This window comes from Mixophyes fleayi, chromosome 5 (assembly GCF_038048845.1).
Source record: "Mixophyes fleayi isolate aMixFle1 chromosome 5, aMixFle1.hap1, whole genome shotgun sequence".
Lineage (NCBI taxonomy): Eukaryota > Metazoa > Chordata > Amphibia > Anura > Limnodynastidae > Mixophyes > Mixophyes fleayi.
The window spans coordinates 256552174-256569936 of NC_134406.1; the positions used below are offsets into that span (position 1 = coordinate 256552174).

The following is a 17763-nucleotide window of genomic DNA, read 5'->3' on the forward strand; positions in this document are numbered from 1 at the left end:
TTCATTCTATGGTCACCACTAACACGTAACAAATAACAACTAACCTGGAAATAAAGCAGAATTGCTCTGTTCGTATTGTGTTAAAATATAATATCAGTGCTGGGTGGCAGAATTTACTTAAAAATCAGATCTTTTCTGAATAACATGTGTTTTAGTAGCATTTACTGTAATTTTAAACACTAATGTTCTACCTGTGTTCAGAAATCTGTGCTTGTTGGAAGCAGTCCAGACTTCGATTGCGGTGATGTCTTAACAGTCAGCGATGCCAACCTTCTACTGTCTGCCATAGATCGCAGTTCCAGACCTCTGACTGGTAATACCTGGATTTCCTGTACTATAGGGAAAGAGGGAAAAGCTCATTTTCATTCATGTAGTCCTCGCCTAAAAGGATTAAAAACTTCTGCAAACCACACATAGTATTGTTTAACGTCTCTCACTTCAGTCATTAGTTTGTAGACTATCCAAACCAAGCACAACTACTCTCCGGGTAATTATTGATGCACTTAAATGACACAGGTTCTAGATGACTGGAGAAAGTCTTAATTTTACCTGCTTTTAGTTAACCTCCATAATTAACATATTTCACTGTTTCAAGAAGTGAGCTGTCTCTGTCTCCAACCAAGAATATGTAAGAAACACTTTTGAACATTAATCTATTGCACAGGCTGCCGGTCAGATATAGTTCAGTTCAGCGCACCAGTCATTCCAGGTTAGTTATACCCCTTTCAGATTGCCACCCAGGGTCTCCCTGGCAACATCACAAGACGAGCTCTGATTGGCTCCTCTTGTGATGTTTTTTTCTTTCTTTTGTCTTAAACTTTTCAATTGTTGTCGGTGAGACATGGGTTGAAAAACTCGGGTCTCACTGTACAAACTGCAGTCTATCCGGGTCGGACCCAGGAATAACCCTCCAATAGACCCGGGTTCAATTCCCGGGTCATACGACCTGGGTAGATGCAGGTGACCCCTTTTACACCAAGTCTAGACCAGTGGCGGATCCAGGGGGGGCGATCGGGGTGATCGCCCCCCCTAGCAGGGGCTTGCTGCCGACGGCTGCACACTGTGCAGGTCCGTTCAGCAGTGACAGTGTGCTGTCCGGCTGCTCTGATTGTGTTTAAAACACAATCAGAGCAGCGGGGCAGCACACTGTCACTGCCGAGCAGACCTGCACATAGTGTGCAGACCGCCGGCAAACGTAGAAGTCAGAAAGGGGGCGGGGCCTAAATCGCCAACCCTAAATCGCCCGGGGTAGAAAATGTTCCTAGATCCGCCCCGGGTCTTTTAGGCAGTGTGAAAGGGGTATAATTTATCTCAAGCAGAGTTTCATTTATATTGTCATAATTACTTGGTAGCACAAGTGAACCAGCTTCTGAAATGCTAGAGAAAAATACATCATTATATTTTAACAGCTAATATTTTTGTTTAATTGTTCATTTACAGCAGCCCTACAGACACCCCAAATAAAATATATGTTCGATATAGTCTTGCACTGGCAGTACTGGATTTAAAAGGTTTAAATAAGGCTTGAAAAAAAAGTGGGAATGCCTTCAACTACACATTCACATTGGGCAAAAACTAGGAAGCTGTTGTTAATATAATAACTTAGCATTGGGTCCCCAAAGTGAAGTTATGCTTATAATGAGTCAGAAAAACTTTTATATCACTTTATATTTATTTTATCTAACAGGCGGTAGAAGTGGCATCTGTTGGCCAACATTTGCTTCTGCCCATAATTTGGCACCAGGACACCCGCATGCAGGAATAATGAGCTATAACGCAATCAGTGGCCTAATGACTGTGGAAGGTAACTTTTCATAAAATCCCAATGTATTTGTGTTTACAACTATCAAAACATGTATTGTTTTGCTTTTTCTATCAGTTGACCTCTTTATTTTATTGACTTGTCATGCGTATTTTACTGCAGTCTTCCCTTTCTACATCATACCACATGCCTGCACCAAAATGTTGTAATTGTTGTTTTAAATTCAAGATACAACATTTGTGAGATACAGGAATGTGTGTTCTGGAGAGGCCAATGTGATGTTCATGACAAACCCAGAAAATGAAGACTTGCAGCACCCAATCGAGGTCTCCAGAATAAACATCTTGGAGAGTTCTGAAGACCAGAAAGTGTTTATGCATCGCCCTGATGTGTCGTAAGTCACTCTACTGAAACATTTCTTCCAAGCTCGCTATAAGTGGCACTAACAATCAAATTAGACCATCAATTTCGTTTTTAATTCATGTCCTACAGTTCATAATTGTATATTTTGAAAATCGTTAAGGGTCATTTGCAAACCACAAAAATTGCAGATCCACACTGTGGGCCTGATTTATTAGTGATCTTATCTGACGTTTTTCGCTTATCTTAAGCAAATCCACTCTGTGCATGCCCAGAAAATGGAGATAAGAAGCAAAATCTACTGTGTAAGTGAAGAATTTCTTAAGTAAAGATGAAAATCCATCTTAACTTCACTCTTATCTCCTTTCTTCTTAAAATAGGCAAATTTTGCACAAGATAAGATCACTAATGAATCAGGCCCTGTGTCTTTAGATGTACAAGTGTGTGTTCTTGTCTAAAAGAGTATTTCAAGACGTACACCCATTTTTAAAATATAAAATTAATCTGGTGCTATTTTTGAGGGTTGGTGGAGGGTGAAGAAAATGTACATAGTGAAAACAGTAAAAAAAAAAAAAAATCGAACCCGCCTAGTCTGACCTACTTCCACTAAACGACCACTCTTTTCTTTCAATTAAACTCTTTAGTCTTTCTTCTGATATATTGCTCAATTTAGCATTATGGCTTAAATTAAAGACGATGTCAGGGGACATTGGGGCTCTTTTTGTTACAGGTGTCACTTTTGTATGTTTTGAAAATTTTTATTTCATTGATCAACTGGAATGTGAAAATGTATCCCATTATAGGTATAAGGATGAGATCTGAGATCTGGGCAAAAAAACCTTATTCTATAGCATGCTTATGGTTTTAATACAGAACTTATGCATACTATTTAAAACACAATTACTATGTAAGCAAAGCTCTTTTATACAGGTCACAGAAGTCGGAGGTGACTTCTACAATAATTTATAGCAGAGGCTGCACTATGCCCTATAAAACACACGTTTTACTATTGAACACTAAAGTGATTCTGAGAGAACTCACTTATAATAAACAATGACATCAGAGCTCACTATTTGTACTGATATTATTTACAGCAGTTTATACATATATCATCCACACTTTTGTATTATAAATAGATAACATTTGTTAATGGAAGGTGTACGAATACTAGTAAAAATTGTAGGTTCTTTTGCATAGATTTGTCTGTAGATATAATGGGCCATTAAGGAGAGCAAAGCATAAAAAAGGAGTAACTTTGCACTTGGGCAAAACCATGTTGCATTGGAGGGGGAGGTAGATTTAAAATGTGATGGCAGATTTATATTTGGGATAGGGCATGTCCTAGATCAACCTTAAATTTCAGTGTAAACCTAAGGCTATCAAGTATTTGTCTTCTGCATGAAAATACAGCCAGTACTTAACTTATGTGCAAAGTAATAAATTAATTTGCACCCCTTGCATTGTAACTTTTTTACCTTACTTTCCTTAATGACTCAGGCCCAATGTTCCTATAGACAATGAACATTTGATGCAATAGCTGATTCTGTGAGTCAATAGCTATAAGAATCATGAACAAAGATGTGATTCTGTTGGCGTAATCTTTCATTTACATAGTTAGTTTCTTACCATGTACAGTCATGGTAAAAACTTTTGAGAATGACACAAGAATTGGTTTTCACATAGTTTCCTGCTTCCCTGTTTTTAGACCTTTTTGTCAGATGTTGCTATGGTATACTGAAGTAAAATTACAAGCATTTCATAAGTGTCAAAGGCTTTTATTGAAAATTACATTAAGTTTATTCAAAGAGTCAATATTTGCAGTGTTGACCCTTCTTTTTGAAGACCTCTGCAGTTCACCCATGCATACTATCGGTCAACTTCAATGCTTGGAGTTAGTTAGAATTTGTGGGTTTTTGTTTGTCCACCCGCCTCTTGAGGATTGACCACAAGTTCTCAATGGGATTAAGGTCTGGGGAGTTTCCTGGCCATGGACCCAAAATTTCGATGTTTTGATCCCCGAGCCACTTAGTTATAACTTTTGCCTTATTTCAAGGTGCTCCATCATGCTGGAAAATGCATTGTTCGTCACCAAACTGTTCTTGGATGGTTGGGAGAAGTTTCCTTTGGGGGATGTTTTGGTACCATTCTTTATTCATGGCTGTGTTCTTAGGCAAAATTGTGAGTGAACCAAATCCCTTGGCTGAGAAGCAACCCCACTCTTGAATGGTCTCAGGATGCTTTATTGTTGGCATGACACATGACTGATGCTAGCGCTCACCTTTCCTTCTCCAGACAAGTATTTTTCCAGATGTCCCAAACAATCTGAAAGGGGATTAATCAGAGATGACTTTTCCCAAGTCCTCAGCAGTCTAATCCCTGTACGTTTTGCAGAATATCAGTCTGTCCCTCATGTTTTTCCTGGAACGAAATGGCTTCTTTGCTGGCCTTCTTGACACCAGGCCATCCTCCAAAAGTCTTCACCTCACTGTGCATGGAGATGCACTCACAACTGCTTACTGCCATTCCCGAGCAAGCTCTGCACTAGTGGTGCCCCGATCCCGCAGCTGAATCAACTTTAGGAGACGGTCCTGACGCTTGCTGGACGTTCTTGGGTGCCCTGAAGCCTTCTTCACAACTATTGAACCTCTCTCCTTGAAGTTCTTGATGATCCGATAAATGGTTGATTTAGGTGCAATCTTACTAGCAGCAATATCTTTGCCTGTGAAGCCCTTCTTGTGCAAAGCAGTGATGACTACACGTGTTTCCTTCCAGGTAACAGAGGAAGAACAATGATTTCAAGCACCTCCCTCCTTTTAAAGCTTCCAGTCAGTTCTTCTAACTCAATCAGCATGACAGAGTGATCTCCAGCTTTGTCCTCATCAACTTTCTCAACTGTGTTAACGATAGAATTGCTGACCTGATGTCAGCTGGTCCTTTTGTGTCATGGCTGAAATGCAGTGGAAATGTTGTTTTTGGGATAAAGTTCATTGTCATGGCAAAAAGAGACTTTGAAATTAATTGCAATTCATCTGATCAATTTTCATGACATTCTGGAGTATATGCAAATTACCATCAAAAAAACTGAGGCAGTAGACTTTGTGAAAAATAATATTTGTGTCATTCTCAAAACTTTTGGCCATGAATGTACCTTAATTCCATATTTAGGAAGGGAGAAGGTGTGAGTGTTTATTTCTTATACCCAAATTCACATGTTGAGCGGAAAATGTATTTTTTTTAGAATTATGACCATGTTCTAGGTATCACAAACCTTATTATTATTTTTTACTTTTAAACACAGCAAAGCAAATCCGTCTGACTGTGTAGACATGGTTTGTGATGCTAAAAGGAAGTCACTGTTGAAAGATCTTGATGGTTCCTTCCTGGGAACAATTGGTGCTGTAGTACCGCAGTCAGAATATCAGTGGAACGGAGACCCAAGAGATGGCATCGGAGACTATCGCATTCCAAAAGTGATGCTGACCCGCTTAAATGGAAGCCGCATCCCTGTTTCAGAGGTGGCTCCGTACAAAGGTAAACACTTCCAGAACCTTTACAGGACACTTATAGTCATTTGAAGTTGGATGTCAATTTTCCCTGTAATCTTAACTAGCTTATCTGCTGGAAGGTTGGGAAAAGGAAGGGTAATGCTGGTGCTCTACTGCAAAAACGGAATAACATCTGGGGGCTTTACTAAGGGGAATAAATGAACATTGAGGTTCTGATTCATCTTCAGTCGTGAGCCAATTTGCGTGCCGTATCTTGTGTGAAAAACCTCTACACACCGCCATGCAATTCCTGTCCGAACACAAATGACACTTACAGCTGCCTACGACTTGAAGGGCAGAACTGGGGTGTGAAGTTGAGTATGGACATAGGCAATGTACAGTAAGGGTGTGCCAAGGTCGTATCTAACCAGATGTGGCCAATTCAACGCAGATGTGGACAATTCAATTCAGGGCATCTAAAGTATGTGTCTTTTAGCCGTATCATTTGCACCTGCTACAGGGCAGGTGTAAGTGCTGTCTGATAGTGATGGCTACATGTATGCGTGCTAGAACATATGTTTGCAAGTAAGAGACATTATAAAAATGCATTTTATGCACATTAAGCATTATGAACATCTTGATTTAATGAAAAAAAGATACAAACTTTTTTTTTTCTTAAACATATGTTTTCATATTATAAGTATTAAGTTGAAAATTTATTTAGATTTTCTAATTTTTTTTGCCTGCGTTCTGATAGTACTTTATGTTGCACATATGCTTGTCCGCATCCTGCAGTCTGTTCTGTCTGTCTATATATATAAGACAAGTAAGGTACAGCCAGAGCGCCATTATGCCCAGATACAAATGGAAAGATATTTTGAGATCCGCTTCTATTTGAATAGGGCAGTTTTTTTAAATGCCAGTTTCGTTCACATTGCGTTTGAAGATGAATCAAGCCCTGAATGAATAACTGCAACTGCTGCTGTAAATTCACGTCCCCCCATTAATATAAAGATAATGTGCAAAGCATTATTATCAAATTGTGTGTTGCCTTATCATCATCATCATCATCAATTTATTTATATAGCGCAACTAATTCCACAGCGCTGTACAGAGAACTCATTCCCATCAGTCCCTGCCCCATTGGAGCTTACAATCTAAATCCCCTAACATACACACACAGACTGAGAGAGACTAAGGGTAATTTAATAGCAGCTAATTAACCCACCAGTATGTTTTTGGAGTGTGGGAGGAAACCGGAGCACCCGGAGGAAACCCGCGCAAACACGGGGAGAACATACAGACTCCACACAGATAAGGCCATGGTCGGGAATTGAACTCATGACCGCAGTGCTGTGAGGCAGAAGTGCTAACCACTGAGCCACCATGCTGCCCACATGTATGATGTAAATAAGGAATATGCTAAGTAGTAGTAGTCTAGGTTTTCACAGCAACCTCCAATCCTTAGCTCTGACTCATTCTCTACAACAGACCTTAGTTGCAATAAAAAACAATAATCTGCTTTCTTCTTTCCTTCTACAAAGGAATCATTAGGGACAGCAGCTGTGTCTACATGTCAGCCTGGGAGAGCTATAAATGCAGCGGGTTGAACTACGAAATGCTCGTTATTGAGAGTCTCGATATTGACACAGAGACAAGACGACTGTCCCCGGTGGCAGTGCTGGGAGATCAATATGTGGACCTTATAAATGGTATGTACATGTATATTATTGCATATTTCATAGTTTGTACATTGATTGTGTGTGCATTCTGAAGGTTCTCACATTCCCATCTGTATTTTGATTTTAGGGCCCCAAGATCATGGTTGGTGCTCCGGATACACCTGTCAGAAGAGAGTTTCCTTGTTTCACTCAATAGTGGCAACAAACAAGTCATTTGACATCTATTTCACTAGCACCAGTCCCCAGAACCTGCGCTTGAAACTACTCAACATCGACAATACAAAGGTAGGATAAAAAAGAAGAGTACGATTATGTATCAACTCCTTATTTTACCATATTCAGACAAACTGTATCATATAGTTGTTGTATTACAACACTATGGGGTAAATGTATCAAGCTGAGAGTTTTCCGGCAGGTTTGAAAAGTAGAGATGTTGCCTGTAGCAACCAATCAGATTCTAGCTATCAGTTTGTAGAATGTACTAAAAAAATGATAGCTAGAATCTGATTGGTTTTCCAAACCCGCCGGAAAACTCTCAGCTTGATACATTTACCCCTATGTTGCATTCACCTTTGGCTTACAGAGTCTCTTCAATGTGTAGTATTCTGACACTGAATTCATTTTATTTTTTTTAGTCTGTCCTTGTTGGAATTTATTTCTCAGCCCCTCAGCGCCTGGATGTCTATGTTAACAATGTCTATATAAACCCAACTAATGTAGACTGGAAGGGATCCGATTTCACTTTACTGGCCCCAACGTATATAGGTGAGTTAATGCAATGACCTCTTTGGTTTAGAAAAGGCTGTGACACAACTATTCTGAAGGCATTTAAATACCTTCATGACTGCTAAAAATCAGAAGCAAATGTGAAATATAGTATATGGTAATGACCCCCTTTTTACCGAAAACGAATGCGTAAAATCCATTTAGGCAGCAAGTACTAATGCATTAGAACCATACTTGCCAACTCTCCCGGAATGTCCGGGAGACTCCCACATTTTGCGAGAGTCTCACGGACTCCCGGGAGAGTGTGGCAATATCCCGGGCCTGCCCACTTCACTAGGAAGTGCCCACTTCCTAGTGAAGTGGGCAGAATTAGATCCCAAACTCCGGGTTTCCCGGTGAATTGCGGCGTTTTTGGAGCCTCGCCTCCCATCCACCCACCTCCCCCGGCAGGCTCCCGGAATCCAACTTTCTAAAGTTGGTAAGTATGAGTAGAACATGTCATACAAAGACAGTATATCAATTATTTGATATCTCACCTTTTTATCTAACTCTGTACAAGATATAAGTCATATTTCATTTAGACTCCAGGCTGTGATTTCCCATGTTCTGTAACAGATTTACAACAAGAGTATGCTATCTATGTATTAAAATATATGTATAATATTTATCATTGATAAGTCATGTAATCAAATCTTTATACATAGTTCATTGTTTTAGGTTAGTGTGCCACCCATTCATTTAGCTCATTAATAAATTGTATACATCCTTATGGTGAAAATAAGACACCTATTAATGCTAGTTGTACAACACATCTACTGCTTTACAGCGAGCTTCATGGTCTTCATCACTCCTCTTATTCCAATCTCTGACTCTTTCTCTACAAGAGACACTGGCAGGCAGCTGGTTTCCCTGTAACAATTTGTCCGATAAAGTTAAAATGTATCAACTTTACATCTTTAAAAATTATAGTGATAGCAGCTTAAATGTTTCAGGCAGTGAAATCCATTAATTATGGGTATCTCCCAAATAAGGGGCGGATTGGGAATTTAAAATATTCTCATAGTAAGTAACCCTTATATTGTATGCAGGAACAAATTGTCAGCAGACTGGGCCAAACTGAGAGGAGATGGGGTAATGTAAATGCCGACACACTGCCATTCTGCACGTCAGGGTCTTGACTATCATCGTAAACAGTGTTAGGCTGCCTACCAACCCCCACCCTTCAATCACACATTGGCAGTGCTGTGCACACCGCTGTTAGGTGCTCATGGCCCCGCCCTGCATAAGCCAAGTAGTGCGAAATGAGATATAGCATGCGACCATCCCTGCACTACAATGACCTGTCTGCGAGGGACATTTCACCAAAATCAGGACTGTCTCACCAGAATCAGGACAGATGGCTATTAAATTAATAGTACTTAAATTTAATAAATAGACCTAATTCCTCCCAACCAGCCCAAAAATGAAATCAGTAGCACCCAAATTTAACAATTATGCCTCCTTCCCCCAACCAGCCCTAGCATTAAATGAATAGCATTTACATTTAATAAAAAGGCCTGTTTTCCCCAACTTGCCTGAAAATAAATTCATAGGGGTAATTGTATCAAGCTGAGAGTTTTCCGGCGGGTTTGAAAAACCAATCAGATTCTAGCTGTCATTTATTTAGTACATTCTACAAAATGATAGCTAGAATCTGATTGGTTGCTATAGGCAACATCTCCACTTTTCAAACCCGCCAGAAAACTCTCAGCTTGATACATTTACCCCATAGTGGTTTAATAAATAGGCTTAATTTCCCCCAATAACATTACATTTATATAATTCCCATTTCTAAATTAATAGCATTCAAATTTTTCACAATGAGCCCGGACACTAAACAATTAGAACCCACCTTTAATGCAGATACCCCACACTGCTTTAAAATAATACAATAATGTGAATAAATTCAATCCTTATTTCTCATAAATCATACAGCCATAATTTAAAAGAATTTGCCAAATTCCCATCCTAATAACACACTAGTATATATTAATTTAATCATTGTTACTCGTAAAGGTAGAGTCATAGAGGCAGCAATACACTCTAAAGTGTTATATTATTTTAGATGTTATCTCTTATACAAAAAACAAACCTGCAGGTATGCTTTAATTTTTAATACATAAAGAAGCTGGTAATTGAACAACACTATTGTTTTTATGTTACAAATGTCAAATATTTAGTGTTTATTAAATACTTTTTTTTTTATCATTGGTTTTAAAGGCCAATACAAGCCTCAGCTCAACTCCTCTGTTTTGGGAGAAAACTATTTTGACAGTGATTATGACATGCTGTACATCCTGGTTAGAGGATCTACCCCGGTGGAAATACATACATCTCCTCTGATTGTTGTTGCGTTTAACTTACCGGCAATGACAGTGGATCAGTTTTATGGTGCCAACCTCATCAGGAACCTTGCACTTTTCCTAAAGATCCCAGCAAGCAAAATTCGTATTACAAAGATTGTTAAGGAGGGTTCCAGCCGCAGGAAGAGAGCCACAGGAGGACTAACCGTCTCAGTCCAAATTGCAGATCCACCCTCTCAACAGTTAAATACTACTAACTCAACAGGCAAGTAGATTAATTACTATAAGGACGTTGAGATGAGGATAGCTCGATGGTGTTCCCACCTTCTTATTCTAGGGGTGCTTAGAACCTATAATCAGCCTTGTAGTGAAAGCTATCAGCTTCTATAGTAACTATATCAGGTTTTTTATGCAACTGCTACTGGACAGGTGAATCTGTGCATGCCTTGAGTAATATTCTCTAAAGGAGTACAGTACACACTCAAACATTAGGCACTAAATATGATCATTGTGTAACTTTACAGCTTGTTAAATAATCCTCCTATATAAATCTCACTTTGTGGAACCGTCAAAGGAAGATAAATATAGATCCCATGCAGCTATTTAATATTTGACAATAGGGGCCAAGAACTTCCAGATGAGAATCTTAAAATACTCAGTGGTAGAGTCACTAAAGCTTCTAAAAAGGAAACATGGAGGAGCTCTTTATAGCAACCAATCAGATTCTAGCTATCTATAAAATAACAGCTAGAATCTGATTGGTTGCTATGGGCAATACATCCACTTTTCTTTTTTAGAAGCTATAGTCAATCTACCCCTCAAACTCTCCCTCAAATTAGGCACAGTTGGCAGTTTTGTAATCCTGTTGTTATGGGATTATACACTCTTTTCTTTATAGGTCTGTGGTTACCAAGATACATATTAAAAACATTGTTTTACTCGGTAACATTCCTTCGTTGAATCATGACACGTGCCTTCTGAATTTGGACTTCAGCATGGCTGCTACAATATACAATTTTATGCAGTATTGTCTAAACCTCCTACAGTTTTTACTTTCCTTCCAAGTGCCCCATATTGGACAGGAGTCCTTCTTCCCCCATGTTCCTCCTTTGGCCGAGTGTCCCTCTGTTTTTAGCAAGATTGTGCTTCTAAATAGTTTTCCTCTTATTTAGGTGGATTGGCTTACTCAGACTTCAAGGCTATGAGTCAAAGTCTGGCATCGGCTTCAATCAATGGAAGTCTTAGCACTTACTTGAATGTCACGGTCTCGTCACTGTCCGTTTCTGATCCTGTCCCATCACCTAGTGACGCAGCCTGGAGTCAGGTAGTTACCTTTATCCTTTTACTCTACTCAAATATGGGGTCATATGTTTCTTCCCATTGGTTCATTTACCCCCATCAATTCTTTTATGCCATTATACTTTAATGATATTGATTACATATTTATTTTATTTCTTTATTTTTCATGTATTATTTAGTTATTGACTTAAATATAAAAAAAATTAGGTGAGATGCGTTTAATTGACTACTATATAAAATGAACTTGAAAATAGGTTTCAAATATTGCAACAATGTAACTCACAAATTGAGACAAAAATAAGCAATCTGCAAAAAAAATTTTTTATGTATACAGCTTCAGGCATTTCTTTTACATATATGTGAACATGTATAAGGAACTGCAACACATTCAACTTCAAAGTCCAAAAATATATATTTTATAATACTGCAGACACACATGCATTCTCATATTAAAACAGGAACTCACAACATCCCATATATTTAATTGCTACAGTAAATTATTGTTTTTACTAAACTTCAAAAATGTTATTAAAGCTCAATAAAATGTTATTCCTAGAGATGTAGCATACCACAATATCAGTAGACACAGAATATCACTATAACAGTATACTTTCTAGAGACACAGAATATCACTATAACAGTATACTTTCTAGAGACACAGAATATCACTATAACAGTATACTTTCTAGAGACAGAAAATACCACTATACCAGTATACCTTCTAGAGACACAGAAGACCACTGTACCAGTATACCTTTTAAAGACACAGAATACCACTGTACCAGTATACCTTCTAGAGACACAGAATACCAGTATACCAGTATACCTTCTAGAGACACAGAATACCACTGTACCAGTATACCTTCTAGAGACACAGGATACCACTGTACCAGTATACCCTCTAGAGACATAGAATACCAGTATACCTTCTATAGACAGAAAATACCACTATAACAGTATACCTTTTAAAGACACAGAATACCAGTATACCAGTATACCTTCTAGAGACATAGAATACCACTATAACAGTATATTTTCTAAAGACAGAAAATACCACTATACCAATATACCTTCTAGAGACACATAATACCGCTATAACAGTATATCTTCTACAGACACATAATACCACTATACCAGTATACCTTCTAGAGACACATAATACCACTATAACAGTATACCTTCTACAGACACATAATACCACTATAACAGTATACCTTCTACAGACACATAATACCACTATACCAGTATACCTTCTAGAGACATAGAATACCACTATACCAATATACCTTCTAGAGACACATAATACCACTATAACAGTATACCTTCTAGAGACACATAATACCACTATACCAGTATACCTTCTAGAGACACATAATACCACTATACCAGTATACCTTCTAGAGACACATAATACCACTATAACAGTATACCTTCTAGAGACACATAATACCACTATACCAGTATACCTTCTAGAGACACATAATACCACTATACCAGTATACCTTCTAGAGACACAGGATACCACTGTACCAGTATACCCTCTAGAGACATAGAATACCAGTATACCTTCTATAGACAGAAAATACCACTATAACAGTATACCTTTTAAAGACACAGAATACCAGTATACCAGTATACCTTCTAGAGACATAGAATACCACTATAACAGTATATTTTCTAAAGACAGAAAATACCACTATACCAATATACCTTCTAGAGACACATAATACCGCTATAACAGTATATCTTCTACAGACACATAATACCACTATAACAGTATACCTTCTAGAGACACATAATACCACTATACCAGTATACCTTCTAGAGACACATAATACCACTATACCAGTATACCTTCTAGAGACACATAATACCACTATAACAGTATACCTTCTAGAGACACATAATACCACTATACCAGTATACCTTCTAGAGACACATAATACCACTATACCAGTATACCTTCTAGAGACACATAATACCACTATAACAGTATACCTTCTAGAGACACATAATACCACTATACCAGTATACCTTCTAGAGACACATAATACCACTATACCAGTATACCTTCTAGAGACATAGAATACCACTATACCAATATACCTTCTACAGACACATAATACCACTATAACAGTATATCTTCTACAGACACATAATACCACTATAACAGTATACCTTCTACAGACACATAATACCACTATAACAGTATATCTTCTACAGACACATAATACCACTATAACAGTATACCGTCTAGAGACACATAATACCACTATAACAGTATACCTTCTAGAGACACATAATACCACTATAACAGTATACCTTCTAGAGACACATAATACCACTATACCAGTATACCTTCTAGAGACACATAATACCACTATACCAGTATACCTTCTAGAGACATAGAATACCACTATACCAATATACCTTCTACAGACACATAATACCGCTATAACAGTATATCTTCTACAGACACATAATACCACTATAACAGTATACCTTCTAGAGACACATAATACCACTATAACAGTATACCTTCTAGACACATAATACCACTATACCAGTATACCTTCTACAGACACATAAAACCACTATAACAGTATACCTTCTACAGACACATAATACCACTATAACATTATACCTTCTAGAGACACATAATACCACTATAACAGTATACCTTCTACAGACACATAATACCACTATAACAGTATACCTTCTACAGACACATAATACCACTATAACAGTATACCACGATAATGACAGAGAAATGTGACATATTTTAGATGGCATCACAGTCCGTCAACAGAACTCAGCCATCAAGTGGAAGTTTCTTGGCTACTGTATCTACACTCAAGGTCATCATGGAGCCTGTTGCTGGATTACCAGGAGAGAATCTTTACCAGCAGCCGTCTATAATGGCTCAAGATTCCAACGTAAGTACCACGTACTCATCATGTTCATTGGAGAATATACCCTTGGCCCAGTACAGCTGTGCTTCCAAAGCTTTAGCCCCAGTTGTGCTTATTATAATTTGTTATTGGCCAGTACTAAAACCAAGTTGGATGGAAGTCTCTGAATAGTGCAGACACGTTCATGACTTTATTCATTCTCACATACAAGACACTTGGTCGGTCTGTGTGCCTTTTACTGACATTGTTTCCTAAACGGACAAAAGTGGTACGTGTACATGCATGTGTATGTACTCCATCTGACATGATTTGGAAATCAGTATGACAGGTGTCTTACATCGCTATTTTGTAGCGCAGATTGACCCTACTTATTTCACTATCAGGGCTGAGTCACACCTCATGTGGCAAACTCCCATTGTCCCATAGATTGTAAGCTTGCGAGCAGGGCCTTCTCACCTCTGTGTTACCCAGTTTGTTTATTAGTTTACTATGTTTGTCCCCAATTGTAAAGCGCTAAGGAACATGTTGGCGCTATATAAATAAATGATGATGAAGATGATGATATATGCTCAGAAAATGGGTAAAATTCATGAGAACTAACATGCAGTGAAGACGTGTTTTAGTAATTAATTTGAATATGTTTCCATGAGCTTTTTAGTAGTGCGCATTAGCACGACAAATAGGCCGTGCCACCTTCTAAAATTTGCTATGCAGCGTTAAAATTTTAGAACACAATATATCCAATATCCGATCCAATATAAAAACATTTATTTTATTTCATAATGTGATTTTCACTTAGCAGCTGAACATCATAATGTCAGCGGATAGGTTTGATCAAGCCCACAGTCTCAGTCTGTGATTTTCCGCTTATCTCCATATCTCTCCTCAATTCATGACACTACCCCTGTCACATGCAGCCCCTATGCTCACACACAGCAGGGCATGGATTGTGTGGACAGATTACTGCCTCCCCTAAGTTCATCTCACTCGGCTCCTTAAATACACTGTCCTGCTGTGAACATTTTGAAGACCTTATCTTTTTTTTTTATCTCTGTCCACTTCACAACTGAAAACACACAAACACGTAGGACACAAAGAGCTGTAGGAAAATGAGTTATGTCCCCTAAGAAAGTTCTAATAAGTTAAAATTAATTTTAAACATCTTAATTAAACATGTGGTGTACAGCACTGTTGAGGTAATGCATCTAATAGAAACATTTGACAGCAGATAAGAACCACTTGGCCCTGGTATCACTTGGCCATGGTATCCTCAAACCCTATTTGATCCTTAGTTCTCTGTAAGGATATCCTTATATCTATCCCAAGCATGTTTAAATTTGTCTACTGTATTAGCTTCTACCACCTCTGATGGGAGGATATTCCACATATCCACTACCCTTTCTGGGAAGTAATTTTTCCTCACACTTCCTCTGAACCTCCTTCCCTTCAATGTCAGTGCATGTCCTCGTGTTCTAATACCATACTTGCCAACTTTCCCTCGTTGGCTTCAGGGAGATCCTGGGGGAGGTGGGCATGCGGGGTTGGGGCTTGACGATTTGCATACTTTTGGCCCCACCCCAAAATGATTGGCACGATTTTGGCCAATGACGCGATATTTGCTTCATTAAGACCCCCCCCGCTACTTATCTATTGCTGGGGCGAGACCCGGGAGGTTGCCCTCCTCTGCCGGGAGCTCTCCCAGAAATGTGGGAGTCTCCCGGACATTCCGAATATGCGTTAAAGAAAAGCAGCTAATGAATCTCTAGAGACTTCAGTGTCTTTTACATTTCTGTCTCCATTACTGAAGTCATGTTGTCTTACCTGTCAGACTTTGATTAAATCTTGGTCTCCATGAAAATGGCCACCTCCATAAGCATCAATACATGGACATAAGACACAATATCTGAACTGTGTCATCATGCCACAGATGGCAAAGCCAACCACGTCTTGTACTAGCTCAACATCAGAGAGAATGTCAGACTCTTCAGGGAATGAGGGAGATCACCCCTATTTCAGGGAGTCTCCCTGACATTCAGGGAGAGTTGGCAAGTATGTCTAATACTTCTCTTACTTTGAAGAATGTTTCCCTCCTGTTTCTTGTTAAAATCCTTTGATATATATATATGAAAGTTTCTATCAGGTCCCCCCTTTCCCTGCATGATGACTATTAGTGCACATCAAGTTGGGATTGCTTTATGAGAGGTTGGGATAGAGAAGACATCCTACAACCATATTTACGTCTGGTAACTGGATGAGGTTTGTTTTTTGTTACATATTTTTAGAAAACTGCATGCTAAACCTAATGGATTTTTGTTCCATGTATAGGGAAATTGTGTCTCTGTAAGTACAAGTTCATTGTCACTGACAGCAAAGCTCAAAGACTCAAACAACAATTATGTCAGCAATGGACTGGGTGGAAACGCTACCATTTTGTTTGATACCTGCTGGGCCAACTACACCGACCTTGTTCTGAAAGTATCAGGTAAAAACTAAATTCCATTATATTTTCTGTGTCAGTGCATGCTTCTATCTGATTAAATGCATGTACATGGATAATAAGTCTGACACTAATAGACGTAGTCAAAACATAATTTTGCAGGAAACAATGGTCAGCTATCTGTTGCATCTTTGAAAAGTACAACTTTATTTATAATGTGTCTGTGTTACAGGTAGTGGATACAAACTGGAATTTGTGCTAAACAATGTCTACGCCCAGACAAAATCGTTTGATGCGAGAAGTTTACCAGTCACTACCGTTCCATCAACTCCCGTGACTACTACAAAGACTACTAATGGAGTTTCAGCTGTCTACAGTTCTTTCCGCGTATTGTTAGTGTTAGTCTGCACCCTGATTGCCATTAATCTATTTATGGATACTCTTTAAGAGAGACTTACAGGTGACTTATATTATTCATTTTCAATTACTGTGGGCATTATATTCAAGCATAATATTTTATTTCTGGTATTTCAGTTAGACACTGACTTTAAAATGTTAAGGGGTATATTCAATTAGCTTTCGGATTCGCGGGATCGCGCCGGAACAGCCGCGAAACGTAATACACGTTACCGCAATAACGTGGATTTTCGTTCGCAGCCCATAGGGTTGCGTACGAAAATCTGCGTTAATGCGGTACCGTAATACCCGCAAGAACGCGCACTTTTCGCGGTAACGCGCGTTACCGCGAATCCGAAAGC

The 17763-nt window shown here is 38.7% G+C and overlaps 1 protein-coding gene across 1 annotated transcript in view; it reads left to right on the top strand.

The window, feature by feature from the left end:
- Positions 1-17559, top strand: part of PKHD1L1 (PKHD1 like 1) — a 120010-nt gene extending 102451 nt beyond the window's left edge. The window contains 12 exon segments of the mRNA XM_075214430.1: positions 202-313; positions 1688-1804; positions 1991-2156; positions 5421-5653; positions 7152-7319; positions 7417-7574; positions 7925-8054; positions 10275-10622; positions 11530-11681; positions 14443-14592; positions 16894-17050; positions 17238-17559. Of these exon segments, the coding sequence (XP_075070531.1) occupies positions 202-313; positions 1688-1804; positions 1991-2156; positions 5421-5653; positions 7152-7319; positions 7417-7574; positions 7925-8054; positions 10275-10622; positions 11530-11681; positions 14443-14592; positions 16894-17050; positions 17238-17452 (2106 nt within the window). The 3' untranslated portion in view covers positions 17453-17559.
- Positions 17560-17763: the final 204 nt, after the last annotated feature.